General features: G+C 52.1%; 1 protein-coding gene across 2 annotated transcripts in view; it reads right to left on the reverse strand.

The window, feature by feature from the left end:
• Positions 1-1,510: 1,510 nt before the first annotated feature.
• GFPT1 (glutamine--fructose-6-phosphate transaminase 1) overlaps positions 1,511-23,471 on the reverse strand; it is a 38,088-nt gene continuing 16,127 nt past the window's right edge. Inside the window, exons 9-19 of one of the 2 annotated variants that reach the window (XM_027905796.1) lie at positions 20,248-20,353; positions 18,919-19,082; positions 18,149-18,244; positions 17,795-17,892; positions 16,650-16,770; positions 15,120-15,277; positions 13,218-13,332; positions 12,760-12,887; positions 11,904-12,071; positions 11,435-11,596; positions 1,511-1,614 (exon numbers count right to left, since the gene is read on the reverse strand). In XM_027905796.1, coding sequence (XP_027761597.1) covers positions 1,585-1,614; positions 11,435-11,596; positions 11,904-12,071; positions 12,760-12,887; positions 13,218-13,332; positions 15,120-15,277; positions 16,650-16,770; positions 17,795-17,892; positions 18,149-18,244; positions 18,919-19,082; positions 20,248-20,353 — 1,346 coding nt within the window. In that variant the 3' untranslated portion in view covers positions 1,511-1,584. Of the gene's footprint in view, positions 1,615-10,598; positions 10,893-11,434; positions 11,597-11,903; positions 12,072-12,759; positions 12,888-13,217; positions 13,333-15,119; positions 15,278-16,649; positions 16,771-17,794; positions 17,893-18,148; positions 18,245-18,918; positions 19,083-20,247; positions 20,354-23,471 lie in introns of those variants that run through there. The other variant, XM_027905795.1, reaches the window with a different exon arrangement.

Genomic DNA, 23,471 nt, shown 5'->3' on the forward strand with positions numbered 1-23,471 from the left:
GTTGTACTTTGGATTTTTTTTTCCCCCCCCATATTCCAGGACATATTGATTGAACTGGGATAAGGAAGATTTATAACTCAAATGGCCCGTGTTCCAGGAATTTTCCATGCCCTCCAGAGCTGGATTTTGCCCAGCCAAGCGTGCTGGGGGATGCTCAGGCTGTGTGCCCCGTGCTGTGGCGGCCAAGGCAAAGTGTCCCTGCCCATGGCAGGGGGCCTGGAACAAGATGATCTTTAAGGTCCCTTCCAACCCAAACAATTCCATGAATCCACGAGAACAGGGACCCTGGAAAGCCTGCCCTCTAAGACTGCTCTGGGGGTGGTGGCAGGAGGTCTGTGGGCAGCCCTGGAGCGTGGCCCTCATCCCTCATTGCCACAGGTCTGTTTGCAAAAATCAGTCCTGAAGGTCACCCAAGCGCCAGGGACTGGCACAGATCACGGCCTGGGTGAATCCTGGCTGTGTCTGGGATAGGGATGATCCAGGATGAGGAACCAGGTGGGATCTGGGGTTATTCTGCCCGGCCTGGGGCCTGATTCCTGCAGGAATCCACATCCCACTGGGCTCAAGGCACTGGGAGCTTTGTGCCCCTGCCAGTCATACCCTCCCCTTGCCCTGGCTGTGTCCTGGGTCCACGAGTGACCGTGGGCACCAGGGGCAGGGAATGTTCCCCACGGGCCAAGTGGCGTTTTCTGATGTCCAGCCCTGCACACCAAACCACTGCTCCTCTGTGTCCTGGGCTGGTTTTGCAGCTCTCCAACCCACTCCTGTGAAAGGTGAGGGTTTTTCTCCACTCCCAGGATCTTGCCAGGGACGTTTCAGCAGGTTTTTGGGTCGGATGGGGCTTTTTTTTTTTTTTTTTGGCCAGATGGATCTGGCATGTTGAGCACACAGAATGAGGTGCAGGGCTGTCCAGCCAGGCTCCTGTGACAGTCACCACAAGGACAAAAGATCCAGCCCTCAACAGAGGTTTTGTGTGAGGTACAACCCCACCACGCTCACAGGAAGGGGAGAAATTGGGGTCAAAGCCACCAATGCTGTCACTGAGCAGGGACAGGAGGGGGAGTCATGAACTTGGCTTTGTTTCTTGGGCCTCAGAAGCCAAGAAGGGAAAGAAACCATCCAAGAACAGGCAAACTGGGCATCCTCAAAGCAGAACACTCTGCTTCTGGCATCTGCTTGCAAAATCAAGACACTCTTTGGAGAATTTTATTGTTTCAAACCTACAGACAAGACAAGAACTGCAGTGCAAGACACAACCAAGCGAGCTGGGGGATCTCTGGCTCTGGCCCTGACCTAGAGGGGGGTTCTGGCTTTTATTCAGGGCTGAACACTCACATTTGGGGGACGCTGAGCTGAGCTGGGCACGGCAGGTGGGACCTGACTGATGGCATCGCCGCCTCAGTGGGGATGGTGTCCCCCAGGGCTGGTGTCCCCCAGGGCTGATGTCCCCCAGGGCTGGTGTCCCCCAGGGCTGATGTCCCCCAGGGCTGGTGTCCCCCAGGGCTCAGCTCTGGCTGCCCCAGCTCACCCAGCTCCGGCTCCCCGAGGTGGCTGAGGCCGTTGTGGCTCCGGCGAGGAACGTGCTCAGTCCCTGGAGGCAGCGATCCGGTCCACCTGCAAAAAGGACAGGCAGCCATAAAAACAACAGCCCTGGGAGCTAGGGGAGATGGTTTTTCTGGTGGATATTCTGGTTCCAGTTCCAGCTCTGGCCAGGGGTGTCCGTCCAGCGCCCACAAACTGGCACCGGGGTCACCCTGGCAGGAGGAGGGGATGGGGGGGCACCCCTGGAGATAAAGGGGTTTCAGGGCTTTCTGGGGTGCTGGGTGAGACAAAGGAGGACTTTGTGTGTGCAGGGAGAGGATCCAGACTTGTTTGGGATTACTCAGTGCGAGGGAAACACGGCGGGACAAACTCGGCACGACAGGGGGTTAATCCCTGCTCCCGAGGCACAGCAGAGCTCCACTTCCCTTTCTGGCCCCTCTGGAAACCACCCTGGGGGTCAGTGCCACCTCCCCTGCACCTCTGGGACTGCGGGGGAACTCTGCAAACAGCCCTCAGGGGGAGGTGGGTGCTGGTGAGTCAGAGCTGGCATTTTGGGGACACTCTGCACAGCTCCATCCAAACACGCTGGGCAGGCTGGACTCGGGCTCAGGCCAGCACTGAAATGGTCTCAGCTGTTGTTTCTCCATGAAACAACCTTGCTCTGGACCTCTGGGCAAGCTGTGGCTCCTGAGGGACCAAGGAGCTGGGCCTGAACCCCCAAACCCACCTGGGGGAGGGCAGGCACAGGGTCTGTGCCACATCACAGCCTGCTCTGAAACTGCCTGTGGGTCACCCAGGACCTCCTGATTTGGGCTCTGCTTCCCATTCCCCTTCTGGGAAGCAGCACCCACAGGCTGTGTGGCCTCAGGAGCAGCTGCAGTTCCTCCTCTATTTTTCCCAGCCATGGAATAATGGCAGGTATTTCCCTTTGGAGTGGGATTGTCCACAGTGCCCTCCACAGCCACTGAAAGAAGCAGGAAGCGTCCCAGAGAGCAGCATTCCCAGGGCTGGAAGTCCTTGTCCCAGCTGAACCTTTCCCTGCTTGTTCCTGCTGATGAGAGAAGTGTTTCTGGGTTGCTGCTCCACGGTGCTAAAGCCCAGGTCTTGCTGAAGTTCTTTTTCTCCTACACTAAAGCATCTCCAGAGCAGCTTTTTGTGCCCAGTGTGACTCCAGCTGGTCACATCCAGCTGATGCATCAAAGGGGAGGCACCTACAAATGAATTACTCGGTTTACTGCTCTTCCATACTGGCCATGACACGCCTGGGACACCCAAACGGGAGGGGTGAGTGTGAGATGCAGAGCACTCCTTGGAGGGATGGGGCAGATTTTAAGCTGCGAAGGGTTTAGGAGCGGGTTTGAGACCCTGCTTTGTCCGACCCGCTGTGCCTCCAGTGGCACAGAGGAGGAGGAGGAGGAGGAGGAGCAGCAGGAGCACTGCCCTTCTCTCCTGGCACGGGGTGTGACACATCCAGGGTCACAGGGGCTGTGACTCCTCACGCTTTGGGTCAGCAGGAGTTTATCCCGCGCGTGTCATTCCCAGCTTTGTGCAACTCTGAAATCCCTCCCGGAGCCTCAGGTTCCATGTTGTGTCCCCAGGGAGGCCACTCTGGGGACGTGACCATCCTGCCCGGCGTGGGGATCGTGTGCCTTGAGCTTCCTCAGGGTGGCCCGGCTGGGGCTCGGTTGGATCCAAGAGAATTCCAGCGGTCAGCAGCTCCGAGGCTGGGCTTGGGAAAGCCTCTCTTGGGAAAGCCTCTCTTGGGAAAGCCTCTCTTGGGAAAGCCTCTCTTCCTGGGGACAAGAAATGCCAGCAGGAATGAGTCCCTGCCGCAGTTTGCAGTGGAATGGTCAGGCCATGGACCACGGGGCCCACTCTGTCTGTGCTGGCCGTGCCCTGCTCTGCTCTCCTGCTCCAGGGGAGGTTCTGGAGCTCCAGCTGGGTTTTCCCGGTGTCCCCATGCACTGACAGCCCTGGAGGGTGGCTTTGGGTACAAAACCAGCTTCAGGCACATCCTCGTGTCCTGCCCAGTGCCGGGGGGCCACAGGCACCCCCCGGGAGCTCCAGGAAGGCTGCTCTGAGCTCGGGCACCAGCAGGGAGGGGAGGCAGCGGATCCTTCCCCACGGTGATGTGAAGGGGGGGGGTTGCTGCCAGAGCCTGCCGTCCCCTGCAGTGCCCCATCCCTGTCCTGCTCTGCCCGGGAGGCTCCTGCCACCCCCTCCCCTGGACCTCTCGCTGGGCACAGAGGGGATGGGGGGAGCAGGGAGGGCTCAGCTGCATCCCTGCAGCTTCGCTGACTGCTCCTCTCAGCAGGAGCTGCAGCAGCACTTCAGTGCAGCCCAGGTTTGCCTGGTGCAGGTCATTTTGACCTTAACAAGGAATCTGGGTGCCCTCCCACCCTCTGAACGTCCTGCCGTGCTGGCACCCGTCCCGTGTGCCCCCCAGAGCCCTGGGGAGCCTGCCTGGGCTGAGCCCTGGGCTGGGGGTGCTGTGAGTGCCCCGGTGTGTCTGGGCTGGCAGCACTCTGGGTTCCAGCTCTGCTGCTGCTCCCGGCCAGGCACAGCCCAGCAGCTCCTTTCTTTAACCTGTTCCCACAGGAATCCCTAAGGACCATGGGGACCTGCTTTATCTGGCCTAAACAATAAAGAACGAGACTGAGGAGAGGGAAGGAGTCCTGTCCTGCCTGATTTGTGGGTCTGATTTTCCTCTGAGGCCGCGTCACCTCCTCAGCACTGAACGGACCATCCTGGCAAGCCAGCTTTCCTTCTCAGGTTATTCCAGTCAGCTGATAAGTGCATGGAAATAGGTCAGGAGCAGCCTCTTGTCAAGCACACAGGGTGGGTTTGGGGTCAGGCTTGCAGAAACACAGCTTTGATGTCTGAGCTGGAGCTGCAGAAATCTCCGAGTGCCGTGTCAGGCTGTGCCTCCGACGGGGGCGGATGCTCTTGGATTGCTCTTGGATTGCTCTTGGATTGCTCTTGGATTGCTCTTGGATGCTCTTGGATTGCTCTTGGATTGCTCTTGGATTGCTCTTGGGTGCTCTTGGATTGCTCTTGGATGTCCCTGAAGCCTCTCTGGCCATGTCTGGCTGTGCCACTGAGGCAGCACCAAAGGATTTGCCTTCTGGGAGAGGACAGTGCTGGTCTCCTGTCTGGTCAGTGCAGAGCACTGTGGGCTCCAGGGGTGCTCCCACTCCTCTGACAGGAGCTTGGGGTGCCCTCAGGGCCCTGAGGGCACAGATTGCTCAACCCAGCCTGTGAACAGCAGCTGCCCTGGGCAGCAGAGCAGGAGACGTAAGGATGGCTCCAGTGCAGACCAGTGGGAAGCAGCACCCTGGGAAGCGGGAATCAGTTCTGCAAGCAAAACACCCCTTCCCTGTTCTGTGTCCAGCCAAACGTTGCTGCACAGCGGCCTCCTTCCAAATTTTCCATGTCCAAAGGAGTCTTTTCCCTACGGAATGTGCTCTGAGCAGCTTACAGTGACCTGAGAACTGGCTGTTTTGGGGGGGCAGGGGCCATTTCTCTGCTCTGTGTGGGCATTTGCTGTGTGTGTGTCCCAGCTCTGCTCTGCAGCGCTGAAAAGCATTTACCAGAGAGCAAGAGCTCAGGGTTTGGAAAAAACACCATTCCCAGGCTCTTGGCCCTGCACAGCCCTCCCAAAAGCACAGGTGAGCATCACTTTATACCAGTGAAGGTAAACAGAGGCAAATTAAAGGAGCTTCCAAGGGTGTGCAGAGGCAGCAGAGGGTTGAGGCTCAGCTCTGCCCGTGCTGAGGGTCCACACACTGTGCAGAGGTGAGGGGAACGTGGCAGGGAGCAGGTTGCTCTAGAGGGGCCCGGGAGAGCTCTGGAGCAGCCAGTCTAATGTAATTTATTCAAACCAAATGCTTATGCCTTCCTTTGAGTCCCTCTTGGCTTCTGGGAGCTCATTTATCTGCAAATGTCAGCTCGTCCGAGGCAAACCGGGCACGATTGGGAGCGTTTCTGTGCACGGGGCCTGCAGGTCTCTGTGTCTGACTGTTCCTTGCCACATCAGGATGTAAGGAAATGGTTTCCTGGCAGCCAGAGCTGAGGACTGACCCGAGAAGGACCCAGCCTGTGGCCTTTTGCAGCTGCCTCTCCACTGCCACCTTATCAGATGGAATGAGACCTTGCCCAGGAGGGGCAACGAGCCCCTGGAGCTCCTCAGGGTCCAGCCCTCGGGGTGAAGGACAGAAACAGGGGTGCCCTGTCCCCTCCCTGGGGTGCCAGGAGGTGTCACCAGCCCGTGCCAGCAGCTGAGACATCGCAGCCCTCAGTGGTGCAGAGCCAGGAGCAGTTGGTGTTCGGGGACAGACCGAGGCTGGAGCCACTTCAGGCACCCACCAACTCCCCAGGAGGAGTCCTGGCACGATTCCCTGCTCCTTCTGGGCAGCTGTGACCCCAGCCGTGCCAAGGACCTGTGTTTGTTGCTGGTTATCCCTGCAGAGCTGAGCAGAGTCCTGTTCCCAGCTCCTGCTGCGCTCCCAGGGACACACGAGCCTCATTCCAAGACAGGGAGCTCCAGTGAGGAGCCTCATTCCAAGACAGGGAGCTCCAGAGAGGAGCCTCCTGACCTTTCAGCGCTGCCACTTGGAGGGGCATTGGAGAGGAGGAGGAGGAATCTGAGCTGCTCACTTTTAACAAAACAAACAGTGTCTGATGCTGCTCCCCCGGAGAGGTGACGATCCCTGAGGAAACGAATCCAAATGAATGCTCCCCCTGGAGCAGGGGTGGGATTTCAGACAGCCTTTTGTCACTGTGGGTTTCCCTTCCCAAGTCACCCAGGCATTTTCCAGCCATGACTGAGCCCCCAGCTGTTGTCTGACCAGAACATGCCCTTAATTGTGGCAGCTCAGCAGCTCTGGGGCTGCTTCGTGCAGCTGCCCGGCCCTGCCCTACCCAGACAGGGCTCTGTCCTGGAAAAGAAACCAGGAATTTCACAAGCTGTGGAATGTGTGTAATATCCACCGAGCACAAAGTCAGGTATGGGCTGTGCTGGCTGTGACTGGTCTCAGTGACAGAAGACAGGTAATTAAATAAGAATTAAGGTGCAGAAGGTAATAGGAACAGTTCTGCCTCGGGGGGGATTTCATGGGCTTTCCTGGAGAGCGGGAAAAAATCTCAGTTGGGAAAAGGTGAAATTCAGGCTGTGCCTCTGACCTGAAAGCAGCCTGGCTGGGCAGGGGGGGAGAGTTAAAGCCCCCAGGTTTTCTGCTTTGAACACCCTGCCCTGAACTTCCACGGGGGCTACACCTGTTCTCAGAGCATCCAACTAAAGACCAGCAATTCCATTTGTTTCATGTAGGGCACTTGATTTTATTCAAAGGGTGAGATACAAAAAAAGTAAGCAAAAAAAGGACAAAACCCAAAATTGTAAAACACTACAGACAAAAGTAAGACATCTTCTGCATACAGCACATGACAGGAAACACGGTACAGTCTGGTCCCCACAACCCAAAGCCAGCTGGAAATGTACAGAAGAGGCAGGGAGATCTACAAGGGAGGAGACGTGGGGTTTGCCACCAAAATGTCTATTTACAGAAACTGAATTGAAGGCAAAGAGTTTTCTTTCTTTCCTTTTTATGCAACCCAAACACTTCTTTGTTTCGTCTTCTTCCTGTTCCTGACGGAGAGGAGGGACTTCCATGCTTTGAGGCAAGTTTGGTACATTCAGGTAGGATCTAAAATCAGCCACAGCTAAACACTGACGTGCTACCCAAGCCCTGAACTTCAGTCCCTCCCTGCATCCAGCTCGGGCCACCAGGCACCTACTCCTGGCACCAGGGACTCCCAGGGACAGCTAGAGAGGGGGAAAGCCCAGTTCTGCACTTGGGGTGGTTTTGCTCACACCTTTAGGTGTTTCACTGTGCAGCTTAACCAAACCTGTGGGGCTGGGCTGGGCTTAAGGCTCTGAAATGAGGAATTCATGCCAGGTCTGTGAGCTCTGTCCCACGGGGCTGGGAGAGGGGCTGTGGGAAGCTTTTGGCTCTCTCAGTACAGGGGGGGTTGAGCCTGACCCAGTAAGGGTGTCCAGGCAGGATTTTGGACAGAAGGGCCCTCCAAGAGGAGATGGATCTGCCCTGTCTGTGCAGCACCTCACAAGGACAGGGACACCCAGACACTGCTCTGGAGAGCAGTGCTGACTGCTCTGACAAACCTGGGAAAGGGCTGTTCATGGCCCTTCTGCAGGGAAACCTTTCTGACATATATTCCATGTGCAGCCTAATTTCCATGTGTTTGTGTGTGTGTGTAATCTTCCTGTCAGCGTGGAATCTGTCTGGGACCCACTGGGCAGAAACAACGTGTGCTGCTGAGCTGGAAGTGCTCTGGTCTTTGGTAATTAAAACCCCCTAAGACCCACGGGCTTGTGCTCCCCTTTGAGGGGAGGAAAACACAGTTATTCACATCAAAATAAACTGTGACCAAAGGAAGAGGAGTAGGAGCTGCTACTCCAGATGGGAAGGCCTTTATCTGTATTTACCTGTGGCTCAATTTTAGAGACAGGGCTACTGAATTTTTTTTCAACACCTCAGTGAGGAAGGAGAGAATTTTACTGGCTCAGTAAGCAAAACATTCATTTGGGAGAGCAGAAGACTGACTGGCTGTTAATAAATACCACGAGACATTCTAAGAGTTTTCTAAGGAAAAGAGAAACATCATCTGTTCATCAAAATGCAACACGTGGAGAAAATGAGGTAAGGAAAGCTAAAAAGAGTCCTTTGTACATTCTCACTTCACACTGCATGGCAACGACAACAACAGCGAGATGCTGACCGGGTTCCCCTGCCATGCCCAGCAGGGAGGTTCTTCATACAGGTGAGCTCCAGAGCATCCAGGGAGATGGAGCCCTACAACATCCACAGCCCCGTGGCAAGGAGCTACTAAACCTCTGTTTTGGCAGGCCAAGAGCTGCACACACGGCAGGCAGTTTGCTGCAGGGGGGTGGGGTGGACACCACCTGCCCCCCCTGAGCCTCGGGAGTTCAGGGATTTGTCTGTCACGGCACAAACCCCATGAGCTCAGCACTATCTGTACAGCTACGCTGACGGGGGAGTGTCAGACTCAACATTTCCAACTCAGACTCCTGTTCTTTGGTCCTCTCTGTACACGACTTTCATAAATATTTAACAGCCTGCAACGACAAACTTTCACAGAACAGCAACTGGTATCTAACAGGGGGGTCTGGCCCCCCTTTGCTGGCAGACCTGGCAAGCTGGTGGGCTCTGTGCAAGGCAGGGGAAAAGCAAGGCCTGCTGCAATCAATCAGGGAAAGAGATCTGAAATCATCCTCTTGCAGGGTTGTTTCGCAGGAGATCCCAACCCAAGGACATAGGGTGGGACACTGCACCTCCCTGTGCTGGGGGGGATCCAGGGGGGAGCCCTGCCTGGATCCAGCCCCACCACAGGAAAGGCTTGCAGAGTTTCTCTTAAGCAAGTTGGGTGGGAGGAGGAGGAGGAGGAGGAGGAGGAGGAAGAGGAGTTGTCTTTCAACCAGTTAGCACTAAACATGCCTTGTTTCTTCCTCAAGGACAATTATCCTCTCCAACTGAAGCAGGGAGGGCTACTGGTCATGTCTAGGCAGAGGCTCAGCTGTCATGGGGCAGTGCCTCATACACAGCATCTGCTCAACTAAAATGCCATATTTACTACTTTGTTCTTAAACAGACACTGGCAGCACAATGTGTTCATAAATGAATAGCCTGAATATGACAGATTAATAAACAACATACACTGGTTTTGAGAAGCTGTTTCCAGGCACGCAGTTTTCACACTCATGATAAAACTGAGCCTTGAGCTGACGCTGAATTGAAGTGAAGCAATCACTGTGGGTTTCTCTGAAAGCAGAACTGCCTCAGAGCCTTTGGGAACACCTGGATCTGAGCAGTCATGGAGCAGCCTGGATGCCAGGGGACGCAGGACTTACAGTCCCCAACCACTGCACTTGCTAAAGCCGTTTCTCAGGGGCAGAGAGTGACCTGCAATATTCACTTGACACCTTGTAGCCTGGTTTTTCTTTCATGGTGCCTGCGTTAGGTTAATTCAAACCCCAACAAGATGGTGGGAAATTCACCTTTTTGCATTAGGAAATGCACAGCAACTGCCCTTTGAACAGGTCAGGTTTTAAGTCCTGAGGGCGTATTTTCCATGTCATTTTTCTGATTCTCTGCAAGCTGGTTACAAAACTGTTACCAGGGTGTTTATTTCTGTCGTGTCTATGGAGCCTTTTTATCCCCTTCAATTTTAAACCAGCTGAATGTGACACACAAAAACTGCTGCTAAATAAACCAGAGCCCCTGATGTCATTTGGGGACCCTGGCTAAGCAAGCCTCAGAAAGGAGCTTTAGTGCCCTCTCTGCTGGAGAGACACAAGGTAAAAATACAGAAATACATCCAGACCAGTGAGTGACCTGCAGCAAAAACACCTGCACAAAGCTGGGCCCTTCAGGTGCGTTACAGTCCCCCAGGGGGACTTGTGCTGAGTTTAAACTCCACTTGTTTAAAAAACACCCAGCCAAGAGCAACAGCAACAGCAGCACAAAGCCAGCACTGGTCACTGCTCCTCTGCCCCCCCAGTGCTCCCATCACACCCAGTGTCCCCCTGGGCACAGCAGCTCTGTGCTGGTGTCACACAGAGCTGTGGCCACCCAGCCCACACGAGATTGTCACTTGCTATGTTTTTTGGCATAGATAAAATCCTGCTGAAGCAAAGTTACTTCCTTGGCACATTCCCCACGTGCCCAGAATCGAGGAGGCCGTGACGGGGCAGTTGGAGTCCCTTCTGTACACGAGGCAGAAATTTACCCCAAAGGCTTGTTTACAGTTTCATCCCCTGGTAAAATATCTGCACAAGCATGACCAGCACCAGCTCTTGTTCCAGTTGTATACTCTGGTGTCCTGCTTCACTGCCTGAGAGCATGACAGGTGATTAATTCATTCAGTGTTTTCTCATCAATGACTGGAATGAGCCACACTGGGGCAGAGACAATGACATCAGCTCAAAGAAAAGTGGAGGGCCCCTTACCTACAAGTCTCAGTAATCTTTAAGAAAACCATTTAACATCTTTCATGGAAGTCTATTGTTCAAAAAAACCCAAAGCTATTATTGACATAGCATGTGGAATCAACTGGACAATCACTAATGTAATGGAATTATGGTGATCTTATACACAAACAATGATTTACCAAAATAAGATTTACCTAGGGGGCTTTAAAATCGAGTTATTTTGGTACCAAAAAAAGTCTTTCATTTAATTCCCCTTTGCCCCTATGATTCAGATGATCTTTCACTCTACAGTTACGGACTTGGCCAGATTTCTTGGAAAATCAACCTGCAGAGAGGGAGGAGAAAGAACAGGCTCGTGAGTATTTACACACTTTGTTTGTTTGTGTATAACTTTGTAACGTGTGGAACGTTTGCTCTGCTTTAAATTGAAAACAACTGAACACATTCTCATATTAATTTAGGACAATCAGTGCAGAAAAAATCCACCACCTTAATTGTTACGACTCCTCTGTCAAAAACCAAATGAGGTCACTGATAGCAGGTGGAGGCCAGTGTCTGTATTAAGACCAAGTACCTAACACCAACAGACTGTTTGCAAACGCCCTCCTGAGGATTGTTACCTCCCTGTGAGCTCCCTGCCAGCCCTCCAGAACCTGTGAGCTCCTACCAGAACAGACACTCAACTGCACCGACCCAGCCACGTGCACCGGGCTCCTCCCAGTTCTGCTCTGCCCTCCAACCTGGCCCTTCCAGCAGCTCAAGCAGTTCCACAGACAGCCCCCAGAGCCTTCCAGCCTCACCCAAGGCAGCTGTCCCAGCCCTGCAGGCAGCACACAGGAGAGCAGGAGGAAGGAGTGCTGTACTCACGTCGTATCCCCGGAGCACGGCGAGGTGGAAGGCCAGCAGCTGGAGGGGGATGACACTCAGGATCCCCTGCAGGCAGTCCACTGAGTGGGGAACCTTGATGGTTCTCTTGTTGTTCTTAATGGTCTCGATGTCTTCCTTGTCACAAATCACCACAGGTCGCCCCTGAGACAGAGGGAAATGCTGAAGCAAAGCAGGTCTGGAAGGTGCTTTTCTGGCTGTTCAGGGCATCAGCAGCAAAAGCTGATCACTTAACTGGGAACCCAACAGCTTCACATCCCCTGGGCAGCCCTGGAGGGTATTTCAGGGTTAACTGGACCACCCCAGGCTTCTGCAAGAACTGCTCTTGAAACGCCCACAAGATTTACTGGGCTCACACTTTGGGCAGTGACACTGAAGTGAACAGCCTGGGAAGTGCTTCTCTACGAAAAGCAGCATTTCTGACGCCCTGCAAACACTGCCAGGTCCTCACCTGCCGTGCAATGACCTGCTGGAGGGCGTTCTGGCACTTGGCATAGGTGTGGTCTCTCATGATGATCATGATAACGGGCATCAGCTTGTCCACCAGTGCCAGAGGACCGTGCTTCAGCTCCCCTGCCAGGATACCCTCCGAGTGCATGTAGGTGATCTCTTTAATTTTCTAGGTGGGGAAAATAAATTTAAAAAAAAAAAAAATCCGTAAAACTGTGAGCAAACTTGTGATTTTTTTTTTTTTTTACCATCTCTGTGGATTCTTCCACTTAGTAAGTTTTTAAAGCTTTGTGGCTCTCCTCAGATCCGACAGTCTCCTCAAATGTAAAAACTGCGATTTATGGGCTTGGAAAGTACACAGTCAGCTTTGGATGGTGAGTGTTTCTGGAAATCTCATCCCAACACATCCAAGACCTGGATTTATTAGGGTGCCCAGTCTGTCACAATAAAGCATTCCCAGTGTAAATGGGGAAAACACACCCTTTGTAGCCTGTGACATGGGAATCTTTAAGGAGCAGCCTCAGCATTGTTAGGGTGAGTTTTAGCTATTTATGATCACGGAATCATGGAATGGTTTGGCTGGAAGGGACCTTAAAGCCCATCCAGTCCCCCCAGGGACACCTCCCACTCTCCCAGGTTGCTCCAGCCTGGCCTTGGACAGTTCCAGGGATGGGGCAGCCACAGCTTCTCTGGGCACCCTGTGCCAGTGCCCTCCCTCTGAGCCAGCGTGTTGGCCACACACCAGAGCTGTCAGCTGCATTCACAACTCCTGCAGCCCCCTCTTCCTCCCTGCACTGAGATCCAGAGTCCAAAGCTAAGGGTGTTTGAGCCACCTCTGTAATAAGGAAATCTCTTACCAGAGCTCCCTCCAGGCATGTGGCGTAGTGGTAGCCCCGTCCCATGATGAGGACTGACTTCTGATGGTACAGCTCTGTGGCCAGCTTCTGGATCTCATCATCCATGCTCAGCACCTCTTTGATCAAGTCTAAAAGGAAGGAGGAGAATCCAAATTGTGTGTGCTCATAGCCTGTGTCTCAAACTACACACACTGCTCATCCCTCACAGGCACAGACAGCAGGGGTTTGCAAAGAGACTGAACTCCAGTGTTTCACTGGTCCAGTTTGGTGCTCTGGAGCCACCAGGGATAATGGGGCTGCACAAGGGACTGGGAACAGCCGCTCTGCACTCACTGATCAGGGTGGCTGCCCCAGGCCAGGTGTCCCCAAAGACTGCAGCAATCCCAGTCTGTACAAAGCCCAGACTGTCCAGCTGGGCCCTGGGGATGCCCTGGGTGAGCACAGCAAACCTGTCCTACCTGGCAGCCCCTTCAGCCCGCGCATGATCTCCTTGCGCCGCTCCTGCATGGAGATCCTGTCGTCACACATCATCAGGGCAAACATCACCAGGGACACAAACTGGCTGGTATAGGCCTGGGGGAAGGGGGGGAGAGAGAGGAAACGTGTCATTATGGCACCAACCAGGTAAAATCCTCGGGCCAGCTCTTGGCTTTATTCTTGACGTGGCACCAAGTGGCAGCTTTGGTTCCAGCTTAGTAGCGAGGATGAACACGAAACTCCCAGGGCAAAGCTCCTCTGAGGAGAGCTCCAGGGGAGGCACACAGTGATCTCCTCATACTCCAAGGACAGTCAGATGCCACAACCAAGGTTTTACATTCTGAGATTCTCTGATGACCACCAGACCCTGTTTTGTGACCACACTTTGTCCTTCTTCACTGCAGGGAAATGCTGAAAACACTGGAGATGGGCAGACCCCCTGCCTGGAGATGGACAGTGGGGGCCCATCACAACCAGCTGTAATTCCTTTGGACCTCAGTCAAGGGAAGTGATTTCCCACCTCCCCTCTTTAAGAGCAGATCCTGAACTCTTCACCTGGGTAAGGCTCCATCTGTGCCTACAGGGCCATGGTGTCACTGACTGTGGGGAAGAATCCCCTGCACAGGCAGTGAAATGCTCATACTGGGGCCATTCTATTCACAGAAACACACGAGGGACACTCTCAAACAGCTGCTGCACAATTTGCCCTCTGAAGTCCCTGCAACACAAACATTATGAAATGGGCTGTGGGGCCAGCCTGGGACTGAAGTCTCTTAGAAATAAGATTAAAGGCTTGTAGCATTTCTGCTCCCATTTCTAAGCAATGATCAAACAAACTTCCACATTGCTCTACTGGAGAGTTAAACAGCTCTGGAGGAATCCAGGAAGCTTTAGTTATGTTGACCAGAGTCTGCTGTGGAATGGGAGCTGCTCTGCTTTGCTGCAGCTGGAGGTCACAGGAGCCCACAGCACCAAGCAGCCACACTAACATGCTTGGGCTGTTTAGAATATTCTCAAAGTGAAGTTCTGGACAACCTGAGGGCAGAACATTTTCAAGTTCCTATTTCAAATATGCACAACTCTGCTAACTCCCCACACGAGCAGAGAAAAAAAATGCCATTTATCTCCCAAACTGCATGGTTGGCCATGTGAGAACAACAGGGACAAACAACCCGTTCAAGGGTTTCTTTTAAGAGACTCGTGAATTTTCCATGATCAAATTCCCCAATGAACTACTAAACTCAAATGTGGTTTTTGGCTGAATTTATGTAACAGATTGACATCATCTCGCCTCTAAATATAACTAAACCAAAGCAGATTTCACCATGCAGAAGCACTTCATCAAAAATGAAACACAGCAAAGCAAGTTATTTTGTACTGTAGCACACGTAGCCAGAATAATCCCGTTAGGTGGACACTGTTTTTTTGTGAAAGACCATTCCACCACTTGCCAAAAGTATAGTCTTAATATCAGAGTTTCTTTGGTAGAGCAGTGAGGGATTTAAAAGCAGACAAGCTTTCCATTACCTGGTCTTTCAATCTTTAGACTTGAGTTTAAACTGAGTGTGCACCTCAAGACAAATGATGGCAGAGAGAGAATTCTTGCCTCTTAGGAACCATCCCCTCTGAGACCCGCTTGTTTTCAGTGTTTAACACAGTTTCCTTGTAATAATGCTCCATTTTAAAAAAGAGACTGAAAGCTCTGCAAGCTACGGGAAAACCAGGAGTGTTGCTGGGCATGTCACCTGCAACCCCACAAACGATGGAGAGCAACGGGGGAGAAAAGGGACTGGGAAGCAGGGGAGCCAGGCGAGAGCCGAGCCCCTCAGCAGGGGCTGCAGTGACAGGAACAGCAAAGCCAGTGGGTGGAGGCTGGGCCTCACCTTGGTGCTGGCCACGCCGATCTCGGGGCCCGCGTTGATGTGCACGCCGCAGTCGGTCTCGCGGGAGATGGAGCTGCCCACGGTGTTGGTGATGCCCACGGTCAGGGCTCCCCTCTCCTTGCAGTACCGCAGGCACATCAGGGTGTCTGCTGTCTCCCCTGCAGGGACAGGAGGGAGGGGCTGGGTGCTGCTGCTGCTGCTGCATCCAGTCCCTTTCCCACCTTCTGAGAGGTCTGTGCCTCCTGCAGCAGCTCCTTCAGCCCCAGCGCTGTCTGGAGCCTGAACACACAACACCTAACAGGATTTGGGGCAGGGAAAGGTCAGTGTCCTCATGGGGTTCAAGGAGAAAAGGGACAAAAGGGGTATTTTCTTCAACAAACCCAACTTTATGCCTTTTTCTGGTTAATAAAAATTTACCCGGGGAAGGCGGGGGGTGAAGGAAAAATGTTTTAGGGATGCCTGGAGCTGCCCGTGAGCTGATCTCAGAGATGGGATAAGAACAGGTGTTGTGTATCCCTGCTAGTGCCACCAGTTTGCTTTAGTCCTAAAAGGACACACCCCTGAGTCCTGCACGTGTGAGGTGACAACAGAGAACAGAAACCCCAAAGTTAGTTCAGCTCCTCAGTGCCCAAACGTGCCCTGCTCACTGCTCCACTTACAGCAAGTCCTGCAGGGTGGGAATCTACGGCCAGAACCAGATTTACGGGGGAGGGGGATGAGTTCTTTGAGCTCAGTATTCACTTTGGGTTTGTGCTGCCTGATGAGCAAGCTCAGGTTCCAGGAAAATCTTTGTTAGGTTGCCATATCCACCACTTCAGGGGGAAGATGGAGCCCCTCGAGTGCCCTAAGGAGTGTTCCCTGTCAGACCATGAGCCCCCCAAAGAGGATAGTTCGAAACACTTGTTACTGAGAACAAAAAATTGCTACCAAAAGAGTATTTTAACCCTGTGGGGATAAAGCAGTGACCAGTTTCAGTGTCACGGCTGAAGATCAGTCATAAAAATCTGAAATAGTAAATGCAACTAAGAGGGAAAACCAATGTATTTTTGCATTGCAGTTTTCCTTGAAAATATGAATATGATACACGTCATATACTTTTTTTTTATGCTTCAGTGTGCCTTTTATCTTCTAATCCATTCCAAGATTGTTGTATTTTTTGATACTTGTGTCTAATAGTTTCATTTCTTCACTGTCTCCAATCCACCATATGGCAGCACTTTAACCAGAGAACCAAAACTATTCAGAAGAGCTGCCTTTCCCCAGGGCTCAGCAGCACGTTTCATCTGCTGACTGATGGAATATTTCCTCACAGAGAAAGGAAACAAAACCACTGTTACCACATGTGAACCCCAGCCACCCAAACCCTGCAGATGGACGGGAGCAGAACCGCTCTGGTTCTGCCCATCTCCAGTCCCCGTGGGCCAAGTTCTCCCCCTCACAAAGCACAGACGAGCGCCAGGCTTTGGCCCTGCTGCCTCTTCCCTCCCTCCCTGCTGTGCCCAGGCAGGAGGTGGTGCAGGGAGAGTGTACCTGACTGGCTGAGGAAGAAGCAGACGTCGTCTCTGAACACGGGAGTGTTCCTGTCCAGGAAGTCACTGGCGAGTTCCACCATAACAGGCAGCTCAGTCAGTTCTTCCAGCACCTGCCGGGTCTGGTAGGGGGGAGATGGCACATGTGACATCATGTTTATAAAATCAAGCGCCTGAGGCACAAAGAAGCCTTTCTAGTTGCCACACACGCTGGAAAATATGACTCTTGAAATCCCCAGTGAGGATCAGCGCTGGGTTGTGTTTTGATTACTCAGTAGGCCCACGCTCAAGTCACAGACTTGCCCCTGGTGAAGTGCCCTTGCCTTGGCAGCATCAACTCCTCCCTCACAGGGAGAGTGTTCTCAAGTCAGCCTCACTCATTATATAATGCTCAGGATGTATTATATAATGCAGGGTGCCCTTCTGTCAGGCTGCAACTCGATCTCAGAAACCAGCCCTGATATCCGGGCCGAGCCCGTGTCTGAATTCTCTTACAGGGCTCATCAGGAGGGACAAACATTTTCTCTTCTGGCCCTTGTCAGTCAGTTCCCATCGTTGTGCTCTGCAGCACTGCTGAGAGGAGGAAAGGATTCCTCTGGGAAGCTGTGAGCAGGTTTTGGTTTTTAAAGCCCTCCATAGTCACGAAAGCCACGGGCAATGTTTCCATAGGAATTCAGGTTCTTCAGCTTTTTTTCCTACTGCTGCTGCTGCGAACTGAAAGTCTGGTGTTTGCAGCTTTCACAAGGATCTTTATTTACCTGACTTGCTCCACCTTAACCTGAAATCAATCCTTAACCTGCCTGGTACACACCATGCACTCTCCAGGGAGACCTGAGAGCCCCTTCCAGGGCCTGAAGGGGTTCCAGGAGAGCTGGAGAGGGACTGGGGACCAGGGTCTGGTGACAGGACAAGGGGCAATGGCTTCAAACTGAAAGAGGGCAGACTGAGATTCAGTGTCAGAAAGGAATTCTTCCCTGTGAGGGTGGGCAGGCCCTGGCACAGGTTGCCCAGAGAAGCTGTGGCTGCCCCAGCCCTGGGAGTGTCCAAGGCCAGCTTGGATGGGGCTTGGAGCAACCTGGGCTGGTGGAAGGTGTCCCTGGGACTTGGATGGGCTTTAAGGCCCCTCCCAGCCCAGCCCTCGCTCACCGCCACGCCCGCGTGGTAACTCGTGCCACACGCGATGAGGATCAGACGCCGACACCTCTGAATCTCCTTGATGTGATCCTTCAGCCCACCCAGGTTCACTGCAAGAAGATGCAAAGAGAAAAATCAGGGTGGCCAGGTCGCCACCTGCATCAAACCACTCAGCAAACCAACCACCACAAAAAGATCTTGGCCACCAGCGCGTGGAATTCCAGAGGCCCCCCGTGACACACACACCATCTTACACCAGCAAGGCTTTCATCTCCCACGTCATCACCTACTTCCTCCACTGTAACTACTGTGAGGAACTGCTGCATACTGAGCTGTCAGAAAGGGGGGAGGCTCAATCTCAATTACCAGTGTAGTCATCGAAGTTGACCCTTCCTCTCATCGTATTGACGACGGATTCTGGCTGTTCAAATATTTCCTTCTGCATAAATGAGCTGAAGTTGCCTATGAAGAACAACAAAGGAAACAAATTAGAACACTTTACCTCCTGGTAACTTCAATTTTAAATTACCTCCTGGTAATTGAAATTTTTCCCGTGTTTATAGGGAGAAGCCTGGAGCAGAGTCACTAACAGGCCAGTTACCAGCCAGAGATTATTAAACTGACACTTCTTTTTCTGCCAAAGCATCAGCTCATCATTAGAGCTTGATTCCAGTTCCTAGAAGGTGTCAGTGAAGGGCCAGATCTGGAATGGCAAGTCTGCTAGGGATCAGTGTTGGAAAAAACGGATGGCTCCAAGCAGGAGATAAAATTCTCAGCCCCACAACTGTCCTCGTTATTGTGTTAACAGCAAGAGTGGAAAGTCCCAGCAGATGGAAGGGCTTTTTTCACCATGAGGGTACTAAAGCACAGGACCAGGTGCTCAGACAGGCTGTGGGACATCACAGAATACGCAGAGTTGGAAGGGACCCACAAGAATGACTGAGTCCAACTCCTGGCCCTACACAGAACCCTCCCCAGGTGCCCCACCGTGTGCCTGAGAGCGCTGACCAAACGCTTCTGTCCTTGGAGATGCTACAACCAGACTGAACACTCCGGTCTACTCGCTCCTGATTCAGGGATCCGTGTTTTCAGGGAGGGTCTGTGCCCCTGCACAGGGGACACCCAGGAGCTCTCACCCTTCATGATCTGCTGCAGCTCCATCTGCAGGGTCTGGACGGCCCGTCCCGGGTGGTCGCCGGCCGTGCGCTTGATGCGGTGGATGGACAGACGCCCGTCCACCACGGCCGCCACGTCGTCGTCCTCCAGGAAGATCACCCTGTTGGTGTGCTCGATGACGGCACTGGGGGAGGCACACAGCACTCACCATGAGACTCCCGCAGCCACGGGAGAGCTGCAGCCCTTTCCCAGCCCAACACACGGCTTCTGACTCCAGACAAGTTGCTCATTTCAAAGGAATTTCCCTTAAAATCGGACGAGTCCTGGGAAGTGCATTCCCACCCTGCCGGTGTAACTGGAGTTTTTCCACCCAGCTCGTTATTAATTTCAGCGCCTGCTTTAAGGAGCAGCTCTGCATCGCTCAGGCACAGCAGCGTGTGCAGCGATGGGATGTGGCCATCAGGAGCTGGGCAGTGGAGCCAGGACAGTTCTCTGCCTCGGCACACAGGCTGCTCAGCCAGAGGAGCAGGGTCCTCCCTCAGTTTTTTCCTCTGATAAGCCACTGTGGCTCCCTTTCCCCATCTGTAGAACTGGGGACAGCCCACTGAGAGCTGCTCAGAAGCACCCCAAGAATTAGATACTCTCAAAAGCCTCCCCTGCCTGCAGTTTACTTGAGGAGGGTCAGTACTGGCATTACCAGTGGGCTTTGACACCTGTGGCCAGGTTTTAGTCTGTGCTCTCTCAGCTGAGCTCAGATACAGCAGCTCCCTATTTTAATAGCTTTTGTCCTGACCTTGAGCAAGTCACTGAAAAGCTTTAAAACCAGAACACATCAGGGTGTCCTAAGACTCTCCAAAATTCCCTGATGAAAAGAGCTGCAGAAGTCAACCCCTGCAGGATTTTTACATTCCTGGAGCAAGCATTCATTTCCCTAATACAGAGAATCCCAAAAGCTCTGCTAAGGCTGCAGCCAAGTTAGTCTCTCCTCCCTCTGGGATTACAGTGAGACACCTTTGATGATGAAGGAATTGCACGTGTGTAGAGAATCAACACAATTTTCCTCATAATTAGCACCTGTCCTGTTAATTTAGGTCAGTACTCTCTCAGGTTTCCCATCACTAGGAAATCTTATCAACAGATGTGCCTGAAGAAGGGTAACACCACTGCTCCAAGGAGAGCATTCCTTCCTTGAACAGAAACTCTGGTTCTGTTAATATCTGTGAAGCAGTGGCCACAGACACATCATTTCTTTATTCACAGAGAAACCACAACCTCGCCATCTCTTGTTCAAGGCCTCACCTTTAAACAGCAGATTTTTATAGACATTAAAAGATGCTGAAGAACCTCACCTGGCATCAGAAGCAAAGTAATACTCCACAGCTTTCTCCTCCACGGGGAAGAGGCAGGTGGTGCTGTCGACACGGGACAGGTTGCAACTCCCCTTCTTGTCTTTCCCTGGAAGACACGAGGATCAGGAGCTGCCCACACGGGCACACTGAGCACAGCTCAGACCCACAGAGGCCCCAAGGCTCGGTACCAACATGAAGCACTTGTTTTGATCCCTGTGGGAGGTCACAGCGAATGGAGCAGTGACAGGACAGGGCAGCACAGCAGCACTCGCTGGTGGTGTGCCCGTTCTCAGTTTGCTTGCAAGGGGTTTCTGTCCTTTCCAATTAAATCTGCAAGTGCAGTGTTAGTGCAGGGCTTTAAGTGGAGAGGAAAATGTAAATAAAAACTCAAATGGAAGTTCTGTGTGGCTCCACCAGCAGAGAGTTCAAGCTGCTTCGTGAGCAGCCCCATTTACCCTCTTGAACCTGCCCTGTTTGTAATTCTGAGTGTCTCCCCTGCTCCTGCCTCACTGACTCTCCCGAGGCTCTCAGAAATGCAGCAGGATTGCTCTTTTTTGTCAGTTATTCTCAGCACTGGGGAAATTCTTTCAGAGCTGCCACCTGTGCAACCACAGTGCTCCAGAGAGCAGGGCAGATGTAACCCAACCCCAGCTCTGTCTGGCTGAGCTCAAGTGGTCAGACACAGCTCAGGAAATCCAGGATTAAGTGCTCAGCGCTGTTCCTGTGCTATCAAACACACCCACTTCACTCTGAGCCAAAAATGAGACCTGCTGTGGGTCCTGTGCTCTTGCCAGGAGGGATCCAGGTGTGCTGGAGGACACAGGACTGAGAGTCAGCTTCGGAAAAACTTGTGCTAAGCCTTGGAGAAATGCAGCAGGGATCCTTTCCGGAACACTCTGGCAATTCCCAGTACTCTCTCATCCTCCTCCTCAAAAAACACCTCTCAGTGGTGAAGCTCATCAGGAATTCAGATGAGGACCCAACACCTACTGCTCAGCACTGGCCTCCAGCAAAGTGGTTTGCCAGTCACTGTGCAGGGCATGGGAAGGGTGGGGGTGGATTAATCAGCTTATCTACCAAAACGTGGCTATTGCTGAAGAACAACAGCGCTGAAGTTACTCCATTCTGTATTTGTTCCATAATCCTGACGTTGTTTCACCTGCTGGACACTGATCTGACTCAGTGACGTCAGTGTAGCTCGTGGTGTTTGGATTTGTACTTCTGCAAATGAAAATGCAAAGCCAAAATACTGCTTTCATGTTGATACTCGGGAAGAAAGGTCCACTCAGCCAAGGATTTAGAGCCCTCCACTTAAATTATTAAGTCAGTAAAGGAGGAGAACAACATCTTGGTTGTCGAGCTGAGACAGGACAGGCTGATTTGGTGTTGAGACAGGACAGAGCAGAGCTGTTTGTTAGTGCCATTCCAGAGCTACTTGTTAGTGGCCATTCCCCAACAGAAGCACCCAGACCTGATCAAAACATGCAAATTTGGTTTCTCAAAACAGAACGTTTCCCTGCATTGACTTTATTATGTCGCATTGCTTTCCTGTATTCCAGATTCGACACTGAGCTGGAACTGGAACATGTTCTTACTGTGCACACACACGTGTGTGATTTCCAAGGAGGGGTTGGGAAGCTGCAGTATTATCAGTCAGCTGTGGTTATTATGTTATCTGTGGATTTGTACACAGATTGCCCATTTATCAACAGATAATCTGGATTGTTGCTCTCCAGCACCAACCCCCCATTTACTAGAATTGAGAAGCAACACAGAGGTTATCCTTTACTCCCTCATTCTTTCCCTTCTGAATCAGAAGTGGAGACACCACGGAGAATAAACACAGGTACAGCAAAAATGGGCAGGGGAGTCAGTTCTTCAGCCTCGCAGAAAAGGGCTCCCCTGCTTCAGATGTGAACTCACATCACATCTGATGGGCTGGCCTTTAAAAAAAGTACTTAAAGTGAATTAAAAATGGCTCACCCTGATAAATGGGCAGAGGGAAGGAAGTTCCAGCCTCAGGCCAACTTTAGTGCTTCGACCAGAGGCTGCAGTTCAGCCTCACACCACGGTCAGGGGGGAAGATGCAGCTCTGACAATCAGAATTCCAGAAGGAACTCTGGAGAATGCCTGCCTTAGGATTAGCAGCAGCCTCCTAGTTTAGTGGGCTTTATTTTCTAAGGTAATTGACTGTTTCCTCCTGCAGTCAGAGCTGCAGGAAACATGCACTGTCATCAATTTTGCACATATGCTGAGCATTATGTCCCAATATTTGAAATGGGATGGTGGGTGGATTTCCCTGTGTGTTGCTCATGGTGTTTCTGATCAAGAAGGAATTCTGGTTATCCCACTTGTTTCACTACCCTACATGGAAAGCAATAACCACATATTAAAGAGACAATGCATCTTTGTCTCATTTGTGATTCCTCTCCGAAGGAACTGGAGGATTTGTCTGAAATTTCCAGCATTAGCTTTTTTCTGGTAGGCAGCACCTTCCTCCATTTTTATGGATATTCCATCAAAAGAATGATCCATAGATTGTACAGCTGGAAGTGCAATTGGGGGAAAAAAAAACAAAAAAACAAAAAACAAACCAAACTTTAGACGGTCAGTAAATAAACACAGTGTTATATACACACATAAAGGATTACTGCTAATTATCCAACACAACCAAGAGGCAAAGCTGCTGGCACTGGTTCTGGCAGCAAGGGAGCAGCTACACCGTTAGGAAGCAGAAAGACACAGGACAACAGCTCCTTTGGGTCATTTCCTTTGGATCCCTGCACTGCTCAGAACACAAGTCCAGAGCCCGGGGACTGAACAGGTTCAGACCCTTCTGACAACAGCAAATTACAGGGTAATTGTCAGTCCCTTCTCGCTTGCAAGGTGTCTGTGGTGGCAAAGCACTCGTGGGGGACAAAGGCAGACAGACAACATAAATACAGATTAAATACAGACTGTCACACAAAGGGGGACAGCAGATGCTTCAGAATGCTGTTGGGGTTGAGGGAAAGGTTTGGGATCGTGCCAAGCCTCCAGCTCTGTCATTTTTGTTCTTGGAAACAGCCAGGTCCAGGAATGCCAACATGCCACACACAGAACATACCCCTGGGTATCTAAGTTTAACTGTACTGTTACCTGTACTACTCTGAACTATTCTAACATCCCTGGAAGTGCCCAAGGCCAGGCTGGACAGGGCTTGGAGCAACTTGGGATAGTGGAAG

Source organism: Empidonax traillii, unplaced genomic scaffold, assembly GCF_003031625.1.
Source record: "Empidonax traillii isolate 1590-97213 ecotype Southwest subspecies unplaced genomic scaffold, ASM303162v1 scaffold1208:size176031, whole genome shotgun sequence".
Taxonomy (NCBI): domain Eukaryota; kingdom Metazoa; phylum Chordata; class Aves; order Passeriformes; family Tyrannidae; genus Empidonax; species Empidonax traillii.